Source organism: Micropterus salmoides, unplaced genomic scaffold, assembly GCF_014851395.1.
Source record: "Micropterus salmoides isolate LMB-PRFRI ecotype aquatic unplaced genomic scaffold, ASM1485139v1 Ms_hic_scaffold_15, whole genome shotgun sequence".
NCBI lineage: Eukaryota > Metazoa > Chordata > Actinopteri > Centrarchiformes > Centrarchidae > Micropterus > Micropterus salmoides.
Window position 1 is genome coordinate 2,823,210 of NW_024040596.1, and position 23,341 is coordinate 2,846,550.

The 23,341-nt window shown below is 40.4% G+C and overlaps 2 protein-coding genes across 3 annotated transcripts in view; both read right to left on the reverse strand.

The window, feature by feature from the left end:
- The window catches only part of LOC119903798 (serine/threonine-protein kinase Nek5-like), a 28,286-nt gene extending 18,582 nt beyond the window's left edge, over nucleotides 1-9,704 (reverse strand). The window contains 6 exon segments of the mRNA XM_038720037.1: nucleotides 2,371-2,441; nucleotides 5,703-5,786; nucleotides 5,897-5,994; nucleotides 6,072-6,168; nucleotides 7,456-7,592; nucleotides 9,574-9,704. Coding sequence (XP_038575965.1) covers nucleotides 2,371-2,441; nucleotides 5,703-5,786; nucleotides 5,897-5,994; nucleotides 6,072-6,168; nucleotides 7,456-7,578 — 473 coding nt within the window. The 5' untranslated portion in view covers nucleotides 7,579-7,592; nucleotides 9,574-9,704.
- Nucleotides 9,705-15,470: 5,766 nt separating this feature from the next.
- Nucleotides 15,471-23,341, reverse strand: part of itm2ba (integral membrane protein 2Ba) — a 28,346-nt gene continuing 20,475 nt past the window's right edge. Inside the window, exons 2-7 of one of the 2 annotated variants that reach the window (XM_038720055.1) lie at nucleotides 19,695-19,877; nucleotides 18,282-18,350; nucleotides 17,892-18,041; nucleotides 17,402-17,512; nucleotides 17,157-17,307; nucleotides 15,471-16,348 (exon numbers count right to left, since the gene is read on the reverse strand). In XM_038720055.1, the coding sequence (XP_038575983.1) occupies nucleotides 16,260-16,348; nucleotides 17,157-17,307; nucleotides 17,402-17,512; nucleotides 17,892-18,041; nucleotides 18,282-18,350; nucleotides 19,695-19,877 (753 nt within the window). In that variant the 3' untranslated portion in view covers nucleotides 15,471-16,259. The remainder of the gene's footprint in view (nucleotides 16,349-17,156; nucleotides 17,308-17,401; nucleotides 17,513-17,891; nucleotides 18,042-18,281; nucleotides 18,351-19,694; nucleotides 19,878-23,341) is intronic. The other variant, XM_038720056.1, reaches the window with a different exon arrangement.

Below are 23,341 nucleotides of genomic sequence, written 5' to 3' on the forward strand. Positions count from 1 at the left end.
TCAATGATCGGTCGCTGTTTATGCACTGTATGGACACAGCGCCTGTCTGCGCTGTCTGCTTTCAGTCTGTTGGATTTTATTTGACTGTGACCGGTACGTTTGTCCGCCCACAAAGCTGTTGTATGCAAGACCAAAAGTTCAGTTTTACTAGTTTTATTTATTTTTACTTTATTTTCTGTATAAACTTCGGGGAGCTATTTTGTTTATAGAGATTTTCAGTCAACTTTATAAGAAATGCTGATGTTGAAAAGTTCTCTTTTAACTAAACATACGCCTAAAAGCATTTTAATGAAGTTGTGTGTTGAAGTTTGTGTTATTCAAATTTTTTATACCACTGTTTTCATTTTCACTGCAAATGTATATCAGTTACAAGTATTGGTCTCCTTGATTACAAATAATCGGTATCGATATTGGCCCTGAAAAAAACATATCGGTTGACCCCTACTAAAAACATCAGACTGCAGCCCACTGAAAAACTGAAGAGGTAAGAAAGAGACATCTGAAGTCTTACTGCTCTGCAAGTTGGCTGTCACACTCCAGTTCTTACACACCAAAATGTGAAAACTCTTTGTTTATGAAGCGGTCTTTGTGTGCGGGGGGGCACTGTCATGTTGAAACAGGAACAGGACAAACTGTTGACACAATGCTGGAAGAACACTATTGTCCAAAATAGCAGTGTAAACTGTAGCATTAAAGAATAAGGCTGACGACAGTCCACATTTTTGTTATTGTCAACAAATCCCATGAAAAGCCCAAAACCAACCATGTGATAGTTCATATCTCAGTACGTCCAACACGTAGTCTGTCTCTGTGCTCCAACATGTGAATTCCCCCTCCACAGATCAATAAAGACAAATACACTATATAAATACTCCATTAGAGAAGTATTATAAGCTTCATGTAGTTAAAGTATCAAAGTAAAAGTACTTGTTCTGCAGTAAAAGAGATTGTAAATACTGACACATCAATGTTAGAGAAGCATTTTACTGCTTACCGAGGTGGAGCTGGATTTAACTACTTTTTATTAGGGCTGGACCCGAATATTTGAGTATTCATTTGTTTGGTAGGTATTCGATTTTGGGATTTGAATATTGTGGGTTTTTTCGCACGCCTGACCTCCTTTCACAGCAGTGAACGCAACGCTCCAGTTCACATCGAAGGAAAGAAAAAATGAAGCCCTCAGCTGTGTGGGAGCAAAATTAAACAGAGTGATGACAACTGGGTTTATTACTTTTACATAACAGATCAGTCAGATAGCCTACAGTTTAAAATGTATCAGTAAACTGTAGGCTACAACATAAAGAACACACTGAAATCATTTTATCGGGCCTGTTGTAGAAAAAGAACATTTAGTCGCTTTAATAAAAGTTAAAAGCAAATTTTGGATAATAACATGTTGTTTTAGTTTCACTGCCAGAAACAGTTCTCATCTCGTCTGCTCTCCACGGACCCCACCCGGCTAAACTATTCCCAGATTCTACTCCGGTTCCTCCTGCTCTGCACAGCAGCACCAACCCAGTTCTGCACAAATCTAATCATCCACCCCGGCTCAATCCCTTCAACTCTGTAATCCATATTCCTCTTTTATCTATCTCCTCCCTCTCTTAGTCCTGCACCTGCGTCTCCTAGCCCAGCTGAACAAAGTTAAAACCAAAGTTTTGGTAATAATAACCTCCTGTTTTAGTTAGCCTACGCTATGAGAATAAAGAAACTGAGCACTCTCTCGTTTTCTCTAGTGGAGTAGAATTGTAAAGTAGTAAAGTACAAATACCTCAATACGTAAAGTAAATAAAGTCATAAAGGTCGGCTGCCTTCTTCCCTCTCTACACAGTTCCTGATGCTTCAGGAAAATCTATTGCAGGAGTCCCAGCCTGGACGGGACCGGGACGATACAGGACTCTCAAAACAAGAACAAACAGACTAAGAGTGCAGTAAATGGTGCCAAACAAAAAAAAATCACAAATGCAGTTTACACTGTCACTTTTAGAGGCTGCTTTTGTTTTTCATGTGTTTTTATGAGTTTTATATTTTAATAACTTATCTTGGACTGGACTTGATTTCATTGTACTGTTACAATGACAATAAAGATATTCTTTTCTGTTTTCTAAATGTTTTCCAAAAACTGCTTATCTTATGTTATCTTGCAGGAAACACTACAAATACTGGCATACACAGTTTGGTATTTACAGGACACAAATCTAATTTTATTCCCCTTTAGGCGGAACATTATTTACACAAGCGTGTGTGTTTACACGTCCCGTTCGACAGTTTGTGGAATGATAATGACTTGTTTGGAGGTCTTCCATGTGTTACAGGGCGCTCGGTGAGAAACAGCTGCACTCTGTGTGTGTGAAGATGACACTGACTTACTTATTCAACATTCTTGCGATTCCAAAGTCCCCCAGCTTTGCTTTCATCCCTCCGCTGGTGAGGAAGATATTCTAGAGCAGAGGGAGAGCAGGAATGAAAGCATGTCTGTGTTCCAGCAGAAAAACAGTGACCGGGCATGTATCCTGTGTGTGATTGATGAAAGATAGTGACGGCTGTGAACAGAGACGCAGTCTGATCTCGGTTGTGTCGAGTTATTCTGGGAGTTGGCACAGAGCGAGGTCTTTGTTCAGAACAGAGCTGAGCTCCGGACACTTCTCAAGCCTCACAATCCCCTCCGCTCTGTAATGATAATACTCGTTAATTTAACAGCTTGACCTTCAGGGTCTCTGAATAATGTTGTTTACGATGTACAAGTTTAAGTAGGAATGCTCGCTGTGCAGTCAGTTAACGTGATCCACAAACACTGTAGGACTGAAAGGTGGCTGAGAAAATGTTGTTTTACTTCACTACATTCATCTGACAGCTTTAGTCACTGGTTACTTTACAACTTAAGATTCTCACACACATGAAAAATATTATGTGTTGTTATAACTCCTCAACACTTTATGCAAGTGCAGCTGAAACCATCAGTGGATGGACAGAAAGTTAAAGTTAAGTTGCTTCTGCTTTAAATGATTTGAGTAATTGTAATGTTTGTTAATTAGGGCTGCAACTAACGATTATAACTAACGTGGAACAAGGACACCTGATGGAGCTGCACGCCGGTTTCCAATGTTCTCGTCAACCCAGGGTTTATAAGACCCCCGGCTTCCTGTGATCGGCGCCACAGTAGAGTACATCAGGCCAAGTGTAGGTTCTACTGTTGCTAGTTTTGTCGTTTAATCGTCTTGCTAGTAACTTCATGCCGGAGTTTTCACTTTGCCTGGATTTCCATAAGCATAAGTGCTGAGAATTTATGAAATTTACTCCTTCTTTTAAACTTCAGAATAAAAGCAAGTTAGCAAATTTCTCAAAGCAAAGAATCACTCTTACTCCCCCAGTTATTTAAGAGCTCCAGAGGTCTCTCGAGTGGTCAGGAGCTGCCAGTAGGGGCTTGTGATGGCGCTGTGGAGACAGAGACGTTCAGGAGAGGAAGACTGTTTCTGAGTTATTTGACGACACGCATTTAATAAGACGGACAGCGCAGTGATTGGTCCATGGCGTCATCGTCGTCTAAAAACCTGTTTGCGGCCCAGCAAAGTGTCGTAATCAGAACTAAGACTGACACTTAAGATTTAGTCCTACACTTCACTCAGATTAGGACTATGATGCTTGATTACTAACTTTGAAGCACAGCTTTGAGCCAAGAATAGTTTTTACTCTTAAGTCAGTTCTTAGCAGAGTTCTTATGAGTAAATCTGAGAAGCTTGATAAATACGGGCCCAGATCTCTTCAGCTCCTGCGCCTTGCTAATCTTCACCATCTTTCCACCGTTTGGTTGAGTTTTTAAGTCCTTAAGCATTTCTCTGTCTCCTGTGCTCTGTGTCAGAGCTTGGGTCACCCGTACGAGCCTGAACATGTCGTCCTCAAACGTCTTGCTCTGTCTACAACCCAAATATATTCAGTTTACCGTCACAGAGGAGCAAAGAAATCAAAAAATATTCAGATTTGAGAAGCTGGAATCAGATAATTTAAGCGTGCGTTCTTTTAAAAAGGCCTTAAAGCAATTAATTTTCAAAATAGTTGGCGATTAATTTAATAGAATTAATTTAATAGAATAAACAAATAATCAATTACAGCTGTCACTTTGGGCTCTGGGTACCTGTGATGGCAGAATCTTTACAAACCAAACAATCGATGTATTGATGGAGGAAATAATCAGCCGATTGATCCTGATTGAAAATAACCAACTACAGCAGCATCATCCTGCTTTACATTAATGATGATAAGCTGAGGAGAGGAGATATAATAGTACAACATTTTACTGCTTTAATACTTTAAGGACATTTTTCTGAGTATACTCACATACTTTTACTACACTTTCAATGCAGGACTTTCAGTATTTTTATGGTGAAGTACTTTTAGATCTGAATACTTCCTCCACCACCGTCCGAGAGTAAAAACAAGAACTTCTCACTGCGTCGGAAATCAGCAAACAAGTTTAGCTGTCAGTAGTCACATTAGAGGACCTGACGCAATTAGAAAATATTAATAGTCCAGTGTGTCATCAGAGCCGCTCTGTACTGGGACATGAAGTAAGGGGTCAAAGGTTAAACACCAGTGATCCACCGACTCGTGCTGTTCAGATAAACACTATCCAAACCTCATTTGTTTCACAGTCTAGTGGAGCTCCCAAAGTTTCCAAAAGCACCAAATGTGTGTATTAAATGATAAGACATGCAGAATAATTCCGTTGGATGGAAAAAATCTTTCATATTATCATCCGGTTGCTGCTGTTTACATTCACCCCAGATGCAAATTCAAAAATGCGGTGTGGAATGTTCGGGTTGGAGACGTGTCTGTCTATAAATAACTGTAGTGTTTTATTTTATATGTTACCGTATTTTAATGTCGGTCTACACTTAATGATATGTTGTGTGTGTAGCATTATGGAGCTACGCATTTGGTTTCGTTATGCAGCCTTGTGCTGTATAATGACTTAGAAACAACCTCCACTGAGTGGAAACAAGGTACAGGATGATATATTACGCTGCTCCTTTTTTCAAGCTAAAATGGTTCCAGCTTCTCAAATGTGAGGATTTGCTTCTTCTGTCTGTTTTATATTACTGTCAGTTCATTACTTCGGGGGTTGGACAAGCAGACGCTTTGGACTCTGGGAACTTTCCTCCGGGTGTTTTTCCACTATTTTATGAGATTAAAAGACTAAACCATGAATCTGATCTTCTGCTTCGTTATGAACCATCCAGACCTCTCAGGTGGTCTGGGATCAGGTCTGCTTTCTGTCCCAGAGTCAAAACTAAGCCTGGAGAAGCAGCGTTCAGCTTTTATGCTCCGTATATCTGGAACAAACTCCCAGAAAACTGAAATCGTCAGTTCTTTTAAATCAAGACTGAAGACTTTTCTTTTTACAGCTGCCTTTAATTATATTTTACTCTCCTGTTTTCCTCTTTTATATTTAGCTATTTTTAAATCACATTAAAATGTCTTTTTTTTATTGCCCCGTGTTGCTTTTATGTTTTATGTAAAGCACTTTGAACTGCCTTGTTTTTGCAATGTGGAATACTAATAAACTGGCCTTGCCTGAGGGTGTGTTTGTGTAATGAAGCGGCTCCATCAGCCTTCTGCCTTCAGCTCTCTTCGCCCTCTGAGACCATGACTGAGGTGGCTTTGAAAGTGAATGAATGTGTGCAGCAGTAAATCGGGTCAGATACCTGAGCTTTGATGTCTCTGTGGAGAATCTTCCTGTCGTGGATGTGTTTGAGGCCCAAGCAGATCTGAACAAACCAGTCCACGATCTAAAGAACGCACAGCCCAGTTTTACCAGTCACATTTTTATCTTCGTTAAGACAGAATTACTCCACAGAGGCGCATGTGTGTGTGTGTGTGTGTGTGTGTGCGTGTGCACCTGCTCCTCGGTGAAGGCGACTCCTCTCTGCATGTTGATCTTCTTCATCAGATCTCCTCCGTCACAGTACTCCATCACAATGAACAGGCCGCCGCTCTCTACACACACAGAGTGAACAGTGAACGCTCTGAACTCAACTCGATCGCACCTTGTCCTCCGTGGAGTTAACGCTCACCTTGAAATGACGTGATGAAGGTGACGATGTTCGGGTGTTTCATCTTCGACAGCAGCGTCACCTCTTTCTTGGACGCTTCCTTTTCCCTCGCTGACATCTGAGCAGTGAAAACAACATGAACCTAAACCAGCTGAGTGGCAGCTGGTTTAATCAATGACCTTTAGATGTGTTTTGGGATGCTGCTGTTTGTTTTGTTTTTTCCTTTGGGAGGGGGAACGTGTTAATGTACATGTTCTACATGATAAATCATCATTTAGCTGATGCTTTTATCCAAAGCGACTTACTACTGCTACACATGTCAGAGGCCGGACATCTCAGGAGGGTCTTGCTCAGGGACACATCGGTGAATGTGTCGCAAAAAACTATGATGTATTTCTGTAAGTTATTTCAGTAACTGCTTTAATTTCAGGCTCTTTTCATTGAAACATAGCTTCTTGGTACTCTGGTACCTTTGCAGTGCAACGTGCACTGCCTTGTTAAATAAACTGAGAAGTAAACAAATGATAAATACATTAACCTTACCTTAAATGTAAAAGTTTGACATTGTGGAAATACGCTAACATGCTTTCTAGCTGAATATGAAGTTACAGCTAACAACTAGTTAGCTTAGCTTAACGCAAAGACTGGAAACAGGGGGAAACAGTCAGACTGGTTCTGTCCAAAGGTAATAAAATCCACCTCCCAGCAGCTCTAAAGCTCACTGATTCACATGTTATGGCTTGTTTTAATGATCCGTACACAAAATACAAGTCCTGGAAAACACCAGTGCTGCCTTTTCTCTGCACGCGTCAGAGAACACAGATCTGTGGGAGAGATTCTGAATGTGCAGAAAGTTTTGAACACGAGCAGAAAAGCTGCACAGGAGCTATTAAAGTCCAGGAGTTTCTGGCTGAATTAAAATGTAATAATTTATCATTGAGGTGACTAAATCCTGACTCGGCAGGGATTATATGAGATACTTGAGATACTTGAGATACTTGAGTTGATCTACAGGAGAAACAGGTCTGAGAGCAGCACAGAATGACTGAGAGCTGCACTGACTTAGATTCTGTTATAGTTAGGCTACAGAGTTTGAATCGTCATTAACTGGTGCAGAAAAAAATAATCAGAATGCAGGAAATAAAGTGTTTAATGCTCTAAATTTTCATTTAATTCGGCATTAAAGATATTTAAAAAATAGTTTTAAAGTCTCGTCTCGCCTTTTTTGAGGAAACTTCCTCAAGACCTGAGTAACCGTCGGCAGGAGGACCTCACTGAGGGCTTAGTACACATGTTGCCAGACTTCATGTAATAACATGATTTCATTAAGAAAATGGTAATATTTAGCGAAGGCAGCACAGTGTTAACATGTCGGTGAGCTGCAGGTGCTGGTGAGAAACTGTACCTTTCTGAGGTTGATCTGTTTGACCACACACTGTCTGTCTCCACCCCCCCCTTTGTCTCGAACCAGGAAGGCTTTACCAAACGCACCCTCTCCAACCTGACGGATGACCTCATAGTTGTTCATAACAGCTGGAAGACCTGCAACAAAAAAAACAAACAGAATAAAGTGTCAAATGTGAAGAACGTTTTGGCTGCTTTTATAGAAAATGGCAGTTTAATAATTCATTTTTCTCATTATATCAGTTTGACCATTGACATACAGAAACAGAACCATGACTGCAACCGAAGATTATTTTCAGGTTCTTTTGTCCGAACCAAAGGCGTCCCTTTGTGTTGAAAAGTGGTGGGGACATAAGGGCTCAGATTAGGGGTGTGAAGAGACACTTAACTCAGGAAAACTCACTTAAACGGTGTTTCCTCCCCCAGGAAATTTTGATCATAAAAAACTTAATTTCCTGTTATTCTGGTGAAAGTTTCTGCACCAATTTATGGTGGTTTTTATTTATGTAAAAAGAAACTCAAAATTCAGGTGACAGGTGACATTTCACAATATATAAATAAAACAGAATCTAAGTCAGTGCAGCTCTCAGTCATTCTGTGCAGCTTTCAGATCTGTTTCTCCTGCAGATCAACTTTTCTGTTCACAGGGAGGGAAGGAAACTGTGACAAGAAGCTGTTAAAGTTACTGAGCGCAGCTGCACATTTTTGGGTCATTTTATAATCAGCAGCTGTTTTTTTTTAGCTTAAGTTCCTTTTTTTGGACAATGCACCTTTGTTTCTTCTATATTTTAATTGCAATGCATGTTTTCTTAAACCTTTCTAAAGGCATTTTCATTTGTCATTTAACTGCAAGCTACATTTCATTTTTTATCTTTTTAATTATTTTTAATTATGCTTTAAAACAGTGGCGGGGACATGTCCCCAGGGTCCCCAGTGTAAATGACACCTATGGTCCGAAACTAAGGCTGAACAAAAAAATATCTAAATGTGATTATTTTGACTGATAGGTGTGATATGATTTGCGATACTGAAGGTAGCAGGTAGGTTTATTTGTCACATAACAACAGAGGGAATGATCATCATTATTTTCATAGAAAAACGGATTAAAATGAATTATGGTGTGATTTTTGCAAGGACCAAACAAGTCTGTAGAATAATAACGACAATATTTAATTTTAAATGGTATTTTGACACAGACTTCACCTTTAACAAATATAATACTGCAATTTCAATTATATTTTAATTAATTGTTCAGCCCTAGTCTGAACCCCAAAGATATTTACCATGAAATAATGCAATAATGGTCTCCTTTAATAAGTCAGACGCTAACTAATATGTAAATGAACCTATTTATGTTACCATTTACAGAGTAAATGGAGAAGCAATAAAGGAAAATATGAGATTTTCACCCTCGCCTGGTATAAAATCTATATTTCAAAGGCAATATCACCATCAAAACCATCATCCTGCAGATTATAATGCAACTGAATATCTTGGAATACAACTGAAACATTTATATTTGACGAAAATAAACTAAAATACAACAATGTTCCCGAAACATTGAAATATTGATAAATATAATTAAATATTGCTCATAATTCCCAAGACCTCCCATGCTTTACAGGCCTACAACCTGAGAACAGAAGCTACTTTATACACTGTTGTTTGGTTTAATCCGCAAGAATATAATACATTATTTAATAAATTAATCTTTTATTTTGTACGTAAAACATTTATCTTTAAAGTTAAGAGCAGCTAAAGCTGTCAGATACATGCAGTGGAGTAAAACTACGATATAAACTGAAGTGAAGTGTAAATATAAAGTAGTATAAAATAGAAATAAAGTACAAGTACCTCAACATAGTACTCTATTTACTTATTTAAATGTAAGCTAAAGTTACTTAGCCATTATTATATTTATCCACAGTAGCCGTCAGAAACTATCTGTAGCTGCAGTTTGACATTAATCGATAAGTTTATTTTATTTTCCGTTTATATAAGGAGCGCGTTGCCATGGAGACACATACACTAGCTCTCCCGTTAGCATGCTAGCATTAAAGATCACTTTCTGTGGTTAAAAAACGGTATTTTTTAACCTGTTTTTACACCGCAGTCTTACCGTTTTTCCGAACCTGTCCTGTTTGTCAGAAGTCACATCGTGAAATAAAGCGTCGGCAGCGCGTTTTTAAAGAAACTGTTAAGAGTTTTAAGGTGAACGAACACGGACAACTGTCAAAAAGCCGTTTGTTAAATACGGCAAGCGCGAAGGTGGGAACTCGAGGAATGCTGGGAGTTGTAGTCGCAGCAGTTTTTCATTTCACAGCTCCATCTTTGATCTCTTTTTTTCACAGTTAGACTCTAGTTTCGTCGGGTTACTAATCCCCAAAATAACTCAACAGCGAGCCTGTGGTGTCGTTTAAATGTTTATTCATTTTAACTTGTAACATGAGCTGCAACAGTTAATCAGATTAGTTCATCTACAGACTTTGCTATTTTTATTATTGATTAAACTGAATGTCTTTGGTTTTGGACTGTTGGTCAGGAAACAAAAAGACATTTTACTCACCAAATGACTTACTGATTAACTGAAAAAGTAACTGATAATGAAAATAATTGTACTTTTATGCCCTCCTTGTTACATTCAAGACTAAATTGCTGCACTCAAATCTTGCAAATCTTAATTCAAGGCCCACTAACCTGCTTTTCTGGGATCCTTTTACCACGTTTCACCATGTTCCTCAGATGACTTACTAAGAAATCTGTTTAAATTTGTATTACATTAAATGAATCTGGGTGATATGGCTTTATTTCTAGCATATTAATCCATTCTCAACTCATCACAAATGAAAATACAGTTTTGCATGTTATTTGCACATTGGCCACCAACTCAAACACAAACACACACACACACAGTGTATATGTGCAGGGGTGACGCAGACACATTCATCAGTCATACGTGTGTGTGCAGTGATCTCTCACCTGTCCCGTCTGTAATCAGAGCCAGAAGCTTTGCTGCCAGTGCAAAGACAAGATGTTATTTAAATCCCCAGAATGGCAGCAGAGGTTTGGTGCTTTATTCACAGTCACAGATCATGTTGCTGTTGTCGGATTTTAGCCATCACACCCCAGAATGACATGCCAGGCAGCCATCGTGTGTGTGTGTGTGTGCAGTTATTCATGGCGTACGTTACTATATCTGAGAGTGATGGAAATTGAACTAAAGTAGAAGTATTCTGAGCAAAATATACTTTAAAGTATCTATTTATGCAGTAAGATTCCCCCTGTGACACATTTTACTAACCCTTTGATGCACGACATCAGTAAAAAGTGACCCGACTGAGTTTTTAGTTTCTATCATAGGTGTCATTCACGCTGGGGACGCTGGGAACGCTGGGAACATGTCCCCACCACTTTTTGAAAGCATTTGTTAAACATGTTCTGAAAATAGCTTGCACCAAAAAAGGTAACTGATAAATGAAAATGCTTTGAGAAAAGTGTATTTGCACAATAAGAAAACATGCAATGCAATTTAAATATGGAAGAAACAAAAGTGCATTGTGCAAAAAAGTAACTTGCTGCATGATTACAGCATTATTTTCTTATATTTTTATATTAATGAATGGTCACCTGGCAGCTGAACGTTTTGTTTCTCTTTATATAATTAAAGACATTTCAACCATAAATTTCTCCAGATCCCCCGCTCAGATATTTCAGCATTTTCTATTTCTTCAAAATAGTGTTAAAAACCTTCTCGTCTTGTTCTCGTGCATCGTCCTAATCTGAGCCCTTATGTCCCCACCGCTTTTCAACATAACGTGACGTTTCTTTGTAATAAATGAATTTCATCATTCAGTATTTCAAGTCTTTTGATCATCACAAATCATTATTTTTAGATTTCCTTTCTTACTGTGTGAACAAACAAAGTCTTTGTATTTCTACATTCATTTTACACACGTGTAAAAAATGACCTGTATATTTTCACTATGGAATTTGACAGGAACTTTTGTAAATGTTTGCAACTGGGAACATATTTACTGCAGAGAACTGAACACGGCTGCTTTTGCACATCTGATGCACATACGTTTTTTTAAAATAGTTTACCTTAAGAAGATCTTGTGAAAGATAACTGCACATAATATTTGAATATTAGGCCAAGGTGACCCTGATCATTACTAGTGAGAAAGAGAAATACGTTCTGTCCTGAGTTGGGGGATTGCTGGTTCAGGGCTTGGTGAGGGTGTTTTTTCTTGTCGAGTCTAAAGGTCATAAGATTAGAGACTCGAGTCCACACCTCTGTGTATACATGCATGTACATATATATACGCCCCCGTCCGCCTACAAGTACAAGATAAATATCTTGTCTCTTTCTCATTCTGCCATGTACAGAAATAACTGTCGCGCTGCAGAAATGAACGCCTTGAAGCCAACACTTCTGTAGGTTTTTATTTAAATCATCTGCAGACGGACTCACAGCGACACATCAACGCAAGTCCAGGGGTTAACGTGAATCAATAAAAATGCATCCACATATCTCGGACAGATTACACTATATTTATATTGTTTCGTTTATATTTTACCATATTCTAATAAACATTCACTGTCTGCCAAGTTCTGTGTGTGCAGCTTAAAAGGACTGCAAACTTTCATTTCATTTTACAGCCTTGTGTTGCTTAACGATAAATAAACTACCTTGATATGTGTAGTTTATGCAAAACAATGCAACATATATGTTTAGGTTGATCTTTACATGTAGAAGCTTCATAAACAAAGTAAAACTTGATATTGAAGGTACAGGATTTGCCTCTAAAAGGTGGAGTACATGTATAAAGTTGCATAAAATGAAAATACTCATTGAAAGTATTTGAGTAAATGTACTAATCCGCTGTATATTTTGATTCAGACTGACTGCAGAAGAGAACCTAGTGTCATTTAATGATAAATAAACGATGATATATCTATAACAATGCAACATAACATGTTTTGTTTAAGCCAATCGTTAAAATAAAAAGTAATGGGTACACAAAGCCGTGAAATTAATGTAGTAAAGTCAAAGGTAGATTATTTGTGTAGTGGAGGACAAGTATGTTACATAAGTACTTGAAAAATGCTGATTGATTGATTGATTGATTTTGACGGATAATAATAATAATAATAAAAATAATCAACTTTTTCTACTAAACACTGTTTATTTATTTATTTTTGCTGCTCATGCACACTATTCTCCCACAGTGCAATGCACAGAGGAAACGTGGCAGCTGATGACAGATAAATAAAATGAGGCTGGTGGTGAAACTGGCAGAGAGATTTAGTGGAAGACATTAAGCTTCCTGTTTGTGGTGATTACCGGGCAGCGAAGTCTCAGTTTGATGAACATGTGGTGTATTGTGCAATTTCCCCTTTAGTATTAAGGTGGTTGAATGTATGCTGTGAGTATTAGTACGCAGAACATGTACAGTAATTAGTATGTAGTTGAGTTGTACTTTTATTTTAAGGGATCACAAGCCAAAACAGGATGGAAACTAGCGATATATCGCCTGTTTAGCCCGAGCAGAGCAGCTTGTTGGTACATTTTCTTTTGGGATTATTAAAGTACTCTGTCTTTATACACACTCAACAGTACTTTGTGCAGGCACTATGTTTATAAACCATGTAAATCAGACGGCTTTGGAGTTGTTGTAGAGTAATTTAATTTAATAAAACACACAGAATAAGGCCGAGTGAACCCTTTGGGGCAGAACGTCCACTGGAGCGGGCAGATGTATTTTTCAGTCACAGAACAAAATGTACAAGAAATATATGATTAAAATCTGGCTAAAAGTATTTCTAACATCTTGTTTTGTTGAAATTTTGGTTTTTGCTGATCTAGTTTTCTGAGAATAAAAAGATTCTTCGGTTATTGCTGAGGTACTTGGTGCATTTCCTGCTTCCCTCCTGCTGCCAGTCTTTGTGCTAAACATGTGACCTCCTCTCTGTGCGCAGAGATATCCATCTATTCTGACGCTGTCTCAGCAGCTTTTAGCTTCTCATTCCAAAATAAAAACAGGAGTGAAAAGTGTGATTCGTGGAGATCTTATTGTGAGAATATCGCAGCAAGACGTGGTTTCCCAAAGGGAAGAAATAAATAAAGAACAAACAAAGAACCCTTTGTGGCCACACACAAACGGTTCAGAGCTTATTTCATTTATTCAAACCCAAAAGTTTCAAAATGAAGTACTGAAGTAGTGGGAGTACTTAAAAACAGTTTTTAAGCAGTAAATGTTCTTCGGTATTTTATGTCTTGTCCTAATCCATTTTCTCCTTCTGTAAAGCACTAAAATAAAAGTCCAGCATGTAAAGGAAAAGATTTTTATTAGAGCTGATGATGTGGCCGGCTTCTCTCTGATCCTTTCAAGGTGACACTCCGCTGCTAACCACCTGGCCCATTTCCCATGATCCCCCTGGGCGAGGGCCCTCTGATTAGTACTTTAATCAAGGACAAATTTCCACTGTGATCAGATGACACACAGGCCGATGGGCCGGCCGTGACAGCTGATCCGGGGTCAGGCCTCTGAGGCGACGGCTGCAGACACACCAGATGATCCGGCACAGCAGAGGCACAGTTACAGCAGTTAGCATGTCTCCTGATATCCAACCTTTATGATGATACAATATGTACTAACCTGTGGTGCAATATTACTCCGATACTTCCAGGAAAGAATTATTATTGACTTCATGTAGTAAAAGCAAGTAAGGTCTGAAAAGTGAAACCTTAAACCTGCGTTTTTCTCCAGCAGCCAGCAGGGGGCGACTCCACCGGCTGCAGAAAGAAAATGTTTCTACTTGTCAGCTGATTTATTCCCTCAGTAAACACTTTCTTGATGAGTTTCAAGTCTTCTTCAACACAGCGTGATGTTCATTTAGTAAATTATGGTCGTATCCGCCGCTCTCTGTACATTTAACCAGCGCCGCTGAAAAAGATTTTCAGGAGTCGGCTGCTCATCTTTCCATTTATTACATTTTGTTTTAAGCCTGTTTTTCGCTAGTCAAAATTAGCATTGCAGCTAATGTGAATTACAGATGCACCTTGCTAACAAACAGTGTTGGATAAAGTTCTCAGATCCTTTACTTAAGTAAAGCTTACTTTATAGCTCACTATAAAAATACTCCGTTACAAATAAAAGTACTGCATGTATAAACAGAAAGAACTGCCTGTAACTGTTATTGTACGTGATATTATTATTTATGCATTCATGTAAAAGGTTGGTAGGTTTATTGTCACAACATAACAAGTTATAGAGTGAAATTGAGTTTTGTGACTCCCTTCTGCTACATAGCAGACAAGATTCATTAATAAAGAATCAATTATGAGCTAAACTATCATCAGTGGAGCAGTGCTGAGGATGAATTAGAGTCTGATAGTTTGGGGGAGAAAGCTGCTCTGCAGTCTGGAGGTGCAGCAGCAGAAACTTCTGGATCTCTTCCCAGATATAAAGCAGGATGTTACTGCTGCAGTTGGTTGAGGTTGAACTATTTTGTATCAGACTGCAATTAATGACTTTTTGTGGATTAATCATTGAACATTTTGAAAAAAAACATTTAAAACAACTGCTCAAAGCCCAAAGTGACAGCATCTAACGCTTGTTCTGTCAGTCTAAACCGCAAAATTATATGAAATACATTAAAATAGTTAAAAGGAAAAGCAGCAAATGTTTAATTTATTAGCCTTAATTTGTAAAGTAACTGAAGCCGTCAGATAAATGTAGTCAAGTAAAAAGTACAATATCTCGCTGGGATGTGCCGAGTAGAAGTAGAAGGTGGGAAGTACAAATACCTCTAATTTATACTCAGTACTTGTACGTAGTCTACCAGTGCTAACCAGCTCCACCCTCTTACCAAAACATTGTCACGTCTAGTCCCAAAAAACAAGATGGCGACGCTTCAAAACCACCAGGTGACGTCACGGCGTCCGCGTCTTTCATCCCGTCTGTGATGATTCTTAAGAAGCAAACTTCAGGGAAAAACAGACGACAACACTGGTTTTGTTTTTCCGTCGGTTTTTGTTTATTGTGTTGGTCTGTTCATATCTTTTAAGAGATTATATACACAAATTAGTACAACAAGAAGAGTCATCCAAAAAATTACACATTCAAAAAAAAGACCGACAACCGTCGAGAAAAAGATTTTAACGTAAGTGTGTGTCTCTTCCTGTGATTTCACTCTTTCATCTCTTTTCTTGTTTAATACTTTTACAAACTCATTTTCTTTTTTAAAGCTCAAACAGGAGAAGCGAGTGTCCCACACTCTTATTTTAAGATCATTTCCCAGTTAAGAAAGAACAGGTGCAGTGTATTATTAGCTACAGCAGACAAAATACAAAAACGAAAACAACCCCCCCCCCAAAAAAACTGATCTGTTTCTAACACCAGGAGGAGCGGCAGAAAAGTCGCCCTCTCTCTTTAAAAGTAAGGCAAACTAAATTTACCCTCGTCTACTAAATTACGAGTGTTCATGCTATAAATGCCGTTATTTTGATTAAAATAATTTATGTTATTTATACACAGCCGACTTTAAAGCTAATTATTTTCTGAAAAGATAATGTTTCCAAGAAGACCCCCGTACAGAAAAAGTGGAAAAATAAACAGCTCTTTTGTTTCCATTTTTAAATCGATGACGATTTACTCAAACAGCTTCACATTTCACTCCTCTCACTCACTCAGACTACCTGAAGGAAAAGGACAGGAAACAGAAAGGACAGGCGAGGATTAAAAACACAGATCTCACTGCACGCCAGTGACTCGAAGAGCAGCTGCGAGGCCGCGACGTCCCTTAAGGCTCACAGATCAGAGTTTCCACCACAAACTTGCTCTCGAAGTGGCGAATCTTGTGGCAGTTCAGAGCTTCACGCTTCTGCATCCCTGCAAGACCACCAGAGAGAAAGAGAGAGAGAAAGAGTTAACGTGCTGCGTTCAAGGTACAAAACGCGAGTCAGATTCCCTGCTTCATTTTTCTTTTCATCGCGGTTTGCTGAATGTAGCGCTGCCTCCTAGTGGTTACGTACATTACGACGGTCAACTTATCCAATAGTACGTAGCTGCAGAACCGGAGGCTGCAGTTTCAGGACCCCTGCAATCCTGGGACCGCCGTTTTAGGACCGTGGTTCTTTTGCGACAGCGCCATCTAGTGGAGTGTTGGCGGTAATGCACAGCAACACGAAGCTGTAGGGTTAACCGGTCGACATGCATATAATGAATAACTTCGCTTTAGGCGCACACTCGGTGAGGAGTGTGGTGAGGGTAACTGGCTGCAGCGGGGTCCTAGAAATCCGGTCCTAGGATTGGGGTCCTGAAACGGTACTGCAGCTACATACTACTCAATTTATCCTTCTGCATCAAATCTACGCCTGACGCGCAACTCCCCAAAACTCAAACTGCAAGTCGCGGCGACGCAGACCGCAAGAGCTGTCCGGCTCCGCCTGAACCTTCAGAGACTTATTTATCGTCCTGCGTTTAAACCGTCTCTCTCTGTGCAGCAGTTTCTACTCTGACAGAGAAGCTTTAATGAAACTGGATGGCTGAATAAGCTACGACAGCTTCCTCTCTGTGGCTCTCCGTCCACTCAAAGCAAATCCCGTTTAAAAGGGCAGATGTTAGCTAGCAGCCAGGAAACCGCTGTTTGTTTAAACGCAGCGTTATCAGAAAGCAGAGAAAGGCTTCCCGCTCCTACCCAGGATCCTGTCTCTGCGCTGCAGCCTGAAGGTGTCTTTGCCCTCGCACAGGTTTTTGATGAAGTAGCCCAGCTGGTCGACGTGGTCCAGGCGCTCGGTCACCATCATCTCCTCGTGGACCAGGTAAGACTGAGGCAGGTAGGTGCCGGCCTGGGGGGGGGGGCAGAGAACAAGGGGAATCAGAGTGAAGCTCAGCAAACTGGATCAAAGGTGAAACTTTAGTTGTAGGGAGGTCGTCTGGTACCTTGACGTTGATGAGCAGCTCCAGGAAGTCTTTAGGGGGCATGACGATGGAGGTGTTGAGCGGGATGACGTAGCACTTGTTCAGACTCAGATCCAGGTAGGCGGTCAACCTCTGAGACGGAAGAGAAACATTTAAAGACCAAGAAAACTAGCTTTTACAAAAAAAACCCCCTCTTTTTTAATAACATACAAACCTTTTTAAATATAAATACCATAAATCCTGCATTTATTTACTGCAGTTAACTCAACAAGACTTCCTCCCCTGGTGGGCTTTTAATGTGAAAAACCACAGGAAGTGTTGAATTTCAGCTGCCAGAGTTTAATATATGAGAATTTCATTTTTCATTCAGATCTGCTTTTCATAAGTTGTGTTTATGATCAATCGACAGAAAGTAACTTCTGATAAGATATTAATCATTCAATTAATCAGTGATTCAAACAGCTGAGTCTGTGGGATGAAGGGGGGCGGGGCTTCGTCTGAGGCGCCTCACCCGCTGGAAGTCGTGGACGATGTCTGCAGGGTCTCCGTCGTCGAACTCGGGCACGGGGACGTTGATGAGCTCCACCTGCTCCATCTCCAGGACCCGGATCCTCTCCTCGATCTGTCGCAGTTGGAACTGGCTCGGCAGCTCCACCGCCACCTGCAAAACCAGGCCGGCCGGTTAATCAACCAGCCAGTCACGCCGCCGGTTCTTTGGTCAGTCGCAACCTTTGTTCTCTCTGGCTGAGTACATTTGCAGGGGTTTGTAAATTTGACTCAGTATGTTCCCTCACAAAACGAAAGCGCGCCGTTTTAAATGGAAGTCACATGTCCTGAACACAAACAACCGCACGCCTGATCAGCAGCGGGAGGTGATGTGTGTGCGTGTGTGGTCTCATACCTCGTCCTCCTCCTGCATCATGAAGTCCTCCTCGCGGTAGTTCACCCCGCACACAAACACCTGGCCCTCCTGAGGGACGACACAGAAAAGTGGGACGGTTTGAGCCGACATCAATGAGACCGACTCTTCTGCAGATTTTCTGAAAGCTTGGTTAAAATGTTCAGCACATCTGGATGGAAACCTGGCTTCTGATACAACACAGTGTCACTGCTGGTGTCTATGATAAACTTTATTTATACAGACACTCCCAAAACAAAGCTAGAAAAAGCTTTGCTCGGGAAGATTTCAGCACCGTTAAATTGGGAAAGAACGAGCAGTGAAAGAGGAAATGAAACATAAAATCAGATAAAGGAGGAGATCTGCAGAATCAGGTTTGTGTTGTGTAAAACTGTTGGTGCTGAGGTGGCTTCAACTTTGTTACCAGAACTGCTGAATTGGATTTTCAGGATTTTTGCATTGATGTGATGACGTGTCGCGGCAGTCTTTACTGCGTCACAACACACATCGACCCCGGCTCCCCTTAGTGGTTTGTTGCAGCTAAGAGCTAAAATACAATATTTTTTGCCCTTCAGCGACCGAAACTGTCAAACATGCTTTTATGTTTTCCTGCTCGGCTGCTGCAACACTCTGTTTTTTCTCCATGGATACTGTGTTTTTCATTTTTTCTTATTGCTTTGTGAAGCACTTTGTAACAAACGCTGTAACGTGAAATGTACAAAATGTCTGAGCAACAGTCCAAAACCCAAAGATTATTCCTTTTCTAGGACGAGGAAAAGCGGCCAAATCTAAAGTCTGAGAAGCTTAAACTCTCAAATGGAGTCTCGGTTCTGATTCGTTCACAACAGATTTAGTCAAATACTGAAAAGTTTGTGTGTTTTTTCCGGCTGATTATGCTGCAGGTATAAACCTCAGTGTGGTGAGACGGATGGGTCTGATCATTATCTAAGGGTTTCAAAGTACACCTGCCCGGGAAGGCGGAGCTGACTGACACAGAAAGTTTACCTGCTGCAACACGTCGAGTTAATCAGTTCACATTTTCTCCTGTGAGTAACATCTTGTGCTTTTCCGTCCTCGAGCCTTTGAATGCGGACGTGAACGCGCATTCTGCTTCTGTCTCTCAAAAATAAGAATAAAACTGAGGCTCTGAATCGCAGGGTTTTGTTTCAAGCGTTTCTGTTTTGGGCAGTTTACAGTTTCTAGATCTGTTCTGAATCAACCCTTATATTGCCTGTTCGTTGTGAAGCCTGTGAGGTGTGTCTGCAGACGACACCAGCAGCTCTATGAGTGGCTAACAGCTCCTAGGCACGACATCAGGTAAATACTGAAGCTGTGAGTCGTCCTGCCTGAAGTCAAATCTAAGTCTAATGAAGCCTTAAAGCTCCTTTTCCGTTTCCTGACGATGGTTCAGTTTACCTCGGTGTCGTAGGAGGAACTGTCCCACCCTTGTTGGGGATGCCTGCTCACCTCCAGGACGTAGAAGCGGTACAGGTAGGCTCCTCCAACCACCACCCCAGACAGCATGAGGGCGAGGCCCAGGCACATGCACCAGCACCAGGCCCGAGACTGGTGACGCACCGGCAGAGCAGCCTCGGCATCCTGGAGAACATGGAGAAAAATTTTGTTTTTTATGACAGTATTTTCGGAATTTATGGATTTAATATAACAGATATCAAAATTTCCAATACAGAGTCCAACATGTCACCAAAATAAAACATTAACTAACAATAATTTTGAACCTGAATTAATCCAGTTCAGAGGTTTTACTTGGATTGTCTATTTATTAAATCATATTTATTTACTTATTTTATCTCATCAGGCTTAATCTTTTATTTATGTTTATTTATGACCTTTTGCTTTTTATTATTGTTGGTTTTTAAGCTGTCTTCTTGAGCAAAAACTGCTCAAAAGAAAATATAGTTGATAAATAATTGTCGGTTTTCACACACACAGACTATACTGTATGTACCAGCGCTGCCAGATATAAAGCGAGCAGTACTCCTTGTTTAGTGTGCAGACACCAGCAGCTGCAGGGAGCTGGTCAGTGTAAACAAAGGCTTTGTCTTCAGACACTCAGACAACAGGGTGACTCAGCACCATGCAAAGTCCCAGAGGAAACACAGAGACCAGCTGAAACGACTCAGAAAGTGAAGCAGAGAATAAAAAACAAAGAGAAAGTGAAGTTTCATCTGTTGTCTCGCAGCACACAGCAGCAGGTGACGAGGCCAACTTTGTTTTACCTGTTTATTCATCTTACCGGATTTTCTATCATCAGGGTTCAACCAAGCAGCAACCTGCGTTTTTCTCCAGCAGCCAGCAGGGGGCGACTCCACCGGCTGCAGAAACAAAGTCTCTGAGAAAATGTTTCTACTTGTCAGCTGATTTATTCCCTCAGTAAACACTTTCCTGATGAGTTTCAAGTCTTCTTCAACACAGCGTGATGTTCATTTAGTAAATTATGGTCGTATCCGCCGCTCTCTGTACATTTAACCAGCACCGCTGAAAAAGATTTTCAGGAGTCGGCTGCTCATCTTTCCATTTATTACATTTTCTTTTAAGCCTGTTTGTCGCTAGTCAAAATTAGCATCGCAGCTAATATCATCGCTAACATGAATTACAGATGCACTTTGCTATCCAGGCTAGCTCCACCCTCTCGTCCAAACATGGTCACATCTGGTTGCAAAATACCAAAATACCAAACTGGAGGCTTCAAACCAACGGGTGCCGTGACGGCGGCTACGTCCACATCTATGCGTGCAACTTAGCATCTTTGATTTATGTTGTTTTACTGTTTATCATAGCTGCGTTTTAAAACTGTTCTTCAGTGAAAGGTGCTCTGACAAATACAGCTGCAGCGATTAAATTGATCCAATCGTACGAAAATTATTCGGCCACTATTTGGATTAATCGTTGTAATCTATTAATCGTTTGAGTTATTCTTCAGGGCAAAAATGCAGAACATTTGATGGTTAAAAGGTCCTTAAAATGTGTCCACACAGCCCTGATCTCTCTACAATAAAAGCCTTGTTAATACAAAAAAGGAAACGCTCCAGGGATTTTAATCTGCGCCGGATCCAGGGAGGTGTTGAGTTAAAACATATTCTACAGGTACCGACGCTGAAACTGTAGTGACAATGTTTAATGTTGCTGGTATGATGTCGATCATCTGATGATGTTCACCGTGTTTGTGCCGAGAGCGGTGAAAGAAGACGTGAGAAGCATCGGTCTCTATCAACATCACAGCAGCAACACAGGCCTGCAGCAGAAGCTTATCGTCGGCAGACAAACATCAGCCGTGGACTCTGGCCAGGCGCATGAAGGCCCGGCTCCTTTTATAACACGCCCCGACACGAAGATAAACAGGCAGGAATCATTAGGGTTAGGCGTTTCTGAAGCTCTGCTGTTGGTTTCCTTTGACTGCCATCACACTTGAGAAAACAAACTATGGTTCCACGCAGAGAAACGCTGACAGAAGCACTTCAGGGTTATTTTCAACACTCGTTTCTCCTGAGTTGAAGTCGGTGGTTTCAGTGACAAATGCTACAGTATGAGTCACTGTTAATCCCCTGCTGCTTGTTGGAGTTTGTATACTTGGGCTACAACTGATGACGATTGAAGTTTTTAAATTAAAACTATAATGTTTTCAATCAGTCTGCAAAACATCACAAACTCCCGGAGCCCCTGCAAACTGCTGGTGTTCATTTATTACGATACAAACACATCTGAGAGACTGGAACCAGAGATTTAAACATACAATCGTCAAAATTGCTGTCAACTGATGTTTAAATGTTCGACTATGTCAATAATCTTTCAGCCCTAAAGCAACATTTAACGCTGACAAACACAGAGGCGGCGCAAAGTTTACAAGGAGTGTGAAGCCTCAAAATGTGGAGGCAAACATTTGCATCTTGCGTTTTTTGATTACTTGTAATTCGGGTGGAACTATTGATAATTTTTGTTGTAGAAAATGTCAGAATTGTGAAAAATGCTGATGTTTCTCCAAGCTCGAGGTGATGTCTTCAAATATCTTGTTTCGTCCACAACCCAAAGATATTCAGTTTACTCATTGAGGAGCAAAGACACCGGGACATTTTTACATCATTAGATCATATTTCTTAAAAGAATGACTCAAACTGATAAATCAATTATCAAAATATCTGGCGATTAATTTCATACCGATTAATCGTTGCAGCTCTCAGCACATCCGCTCCATCTGTGGCTGACTTCTTAGAAAAGAACCGCTTCTGTGTTTCTGTCACTCGTCTGTGAGAAGGAGGTTAAGTTAGCCGCACCTGAATTTGGAGTGCACACGTATTCAAGCCTTTACGGTAAGTGAAGCGGCCCAGAGCGAGCTGACAGGAAGGTTAGAGACTTTATCCTGTCAGTTTGTCTCTTTAGTGTGAAGAGAGGCTGTGAAGACCAGAACCACATAAAACATGGATATAAAACGCGAGGAGGAAACACATGGGACAACGTCCGGTTTTCAAAATAAGGCGTCTGTACAGGATGGAAATAAGATTAACTGGATTATATTCACAGAAAGTATTAAACATATTACATGTGTCCATTAGAAGTAAATGTACACATGTCATTTACTTCACTGGACCCTGTGGGCCCCGGGCCCCCCACCATAGTCTCTCCACATCTTTGTGGGAAACACTGAGGGAAAAGCTCATTTTGACTGTTTAATTTATGCAGCGGTAAAACATAATGGGTAAAATGTGAATGTACTTGTTCGGTATTCAAGTTTTTCATTAAATTCGGTTTCGGCCGAGAGTTTTCATTTCGGTGCGTCCCTAGAAAGAAGCTTCATGTTTCAGTCAGTTTTAATGTTTGCAGCTTTTCATATATAAACAAGCTCGTCTCCATCGACCACACATGCCAAGAAATTAAATACGTCTTGGTTTTGGTCAACTCCACAAAGTGACGTCCATCACAACCTCCCAAAAGACGATAATGAGAAGAATCGTTTCAAATTCAACCTCAGCCGACGACTCTGCTGGGAGGAATTCAGTCTTTTGTTTTTAACTTCCCGCCTCCGACGCCGTAAAGAAAACCAAAAC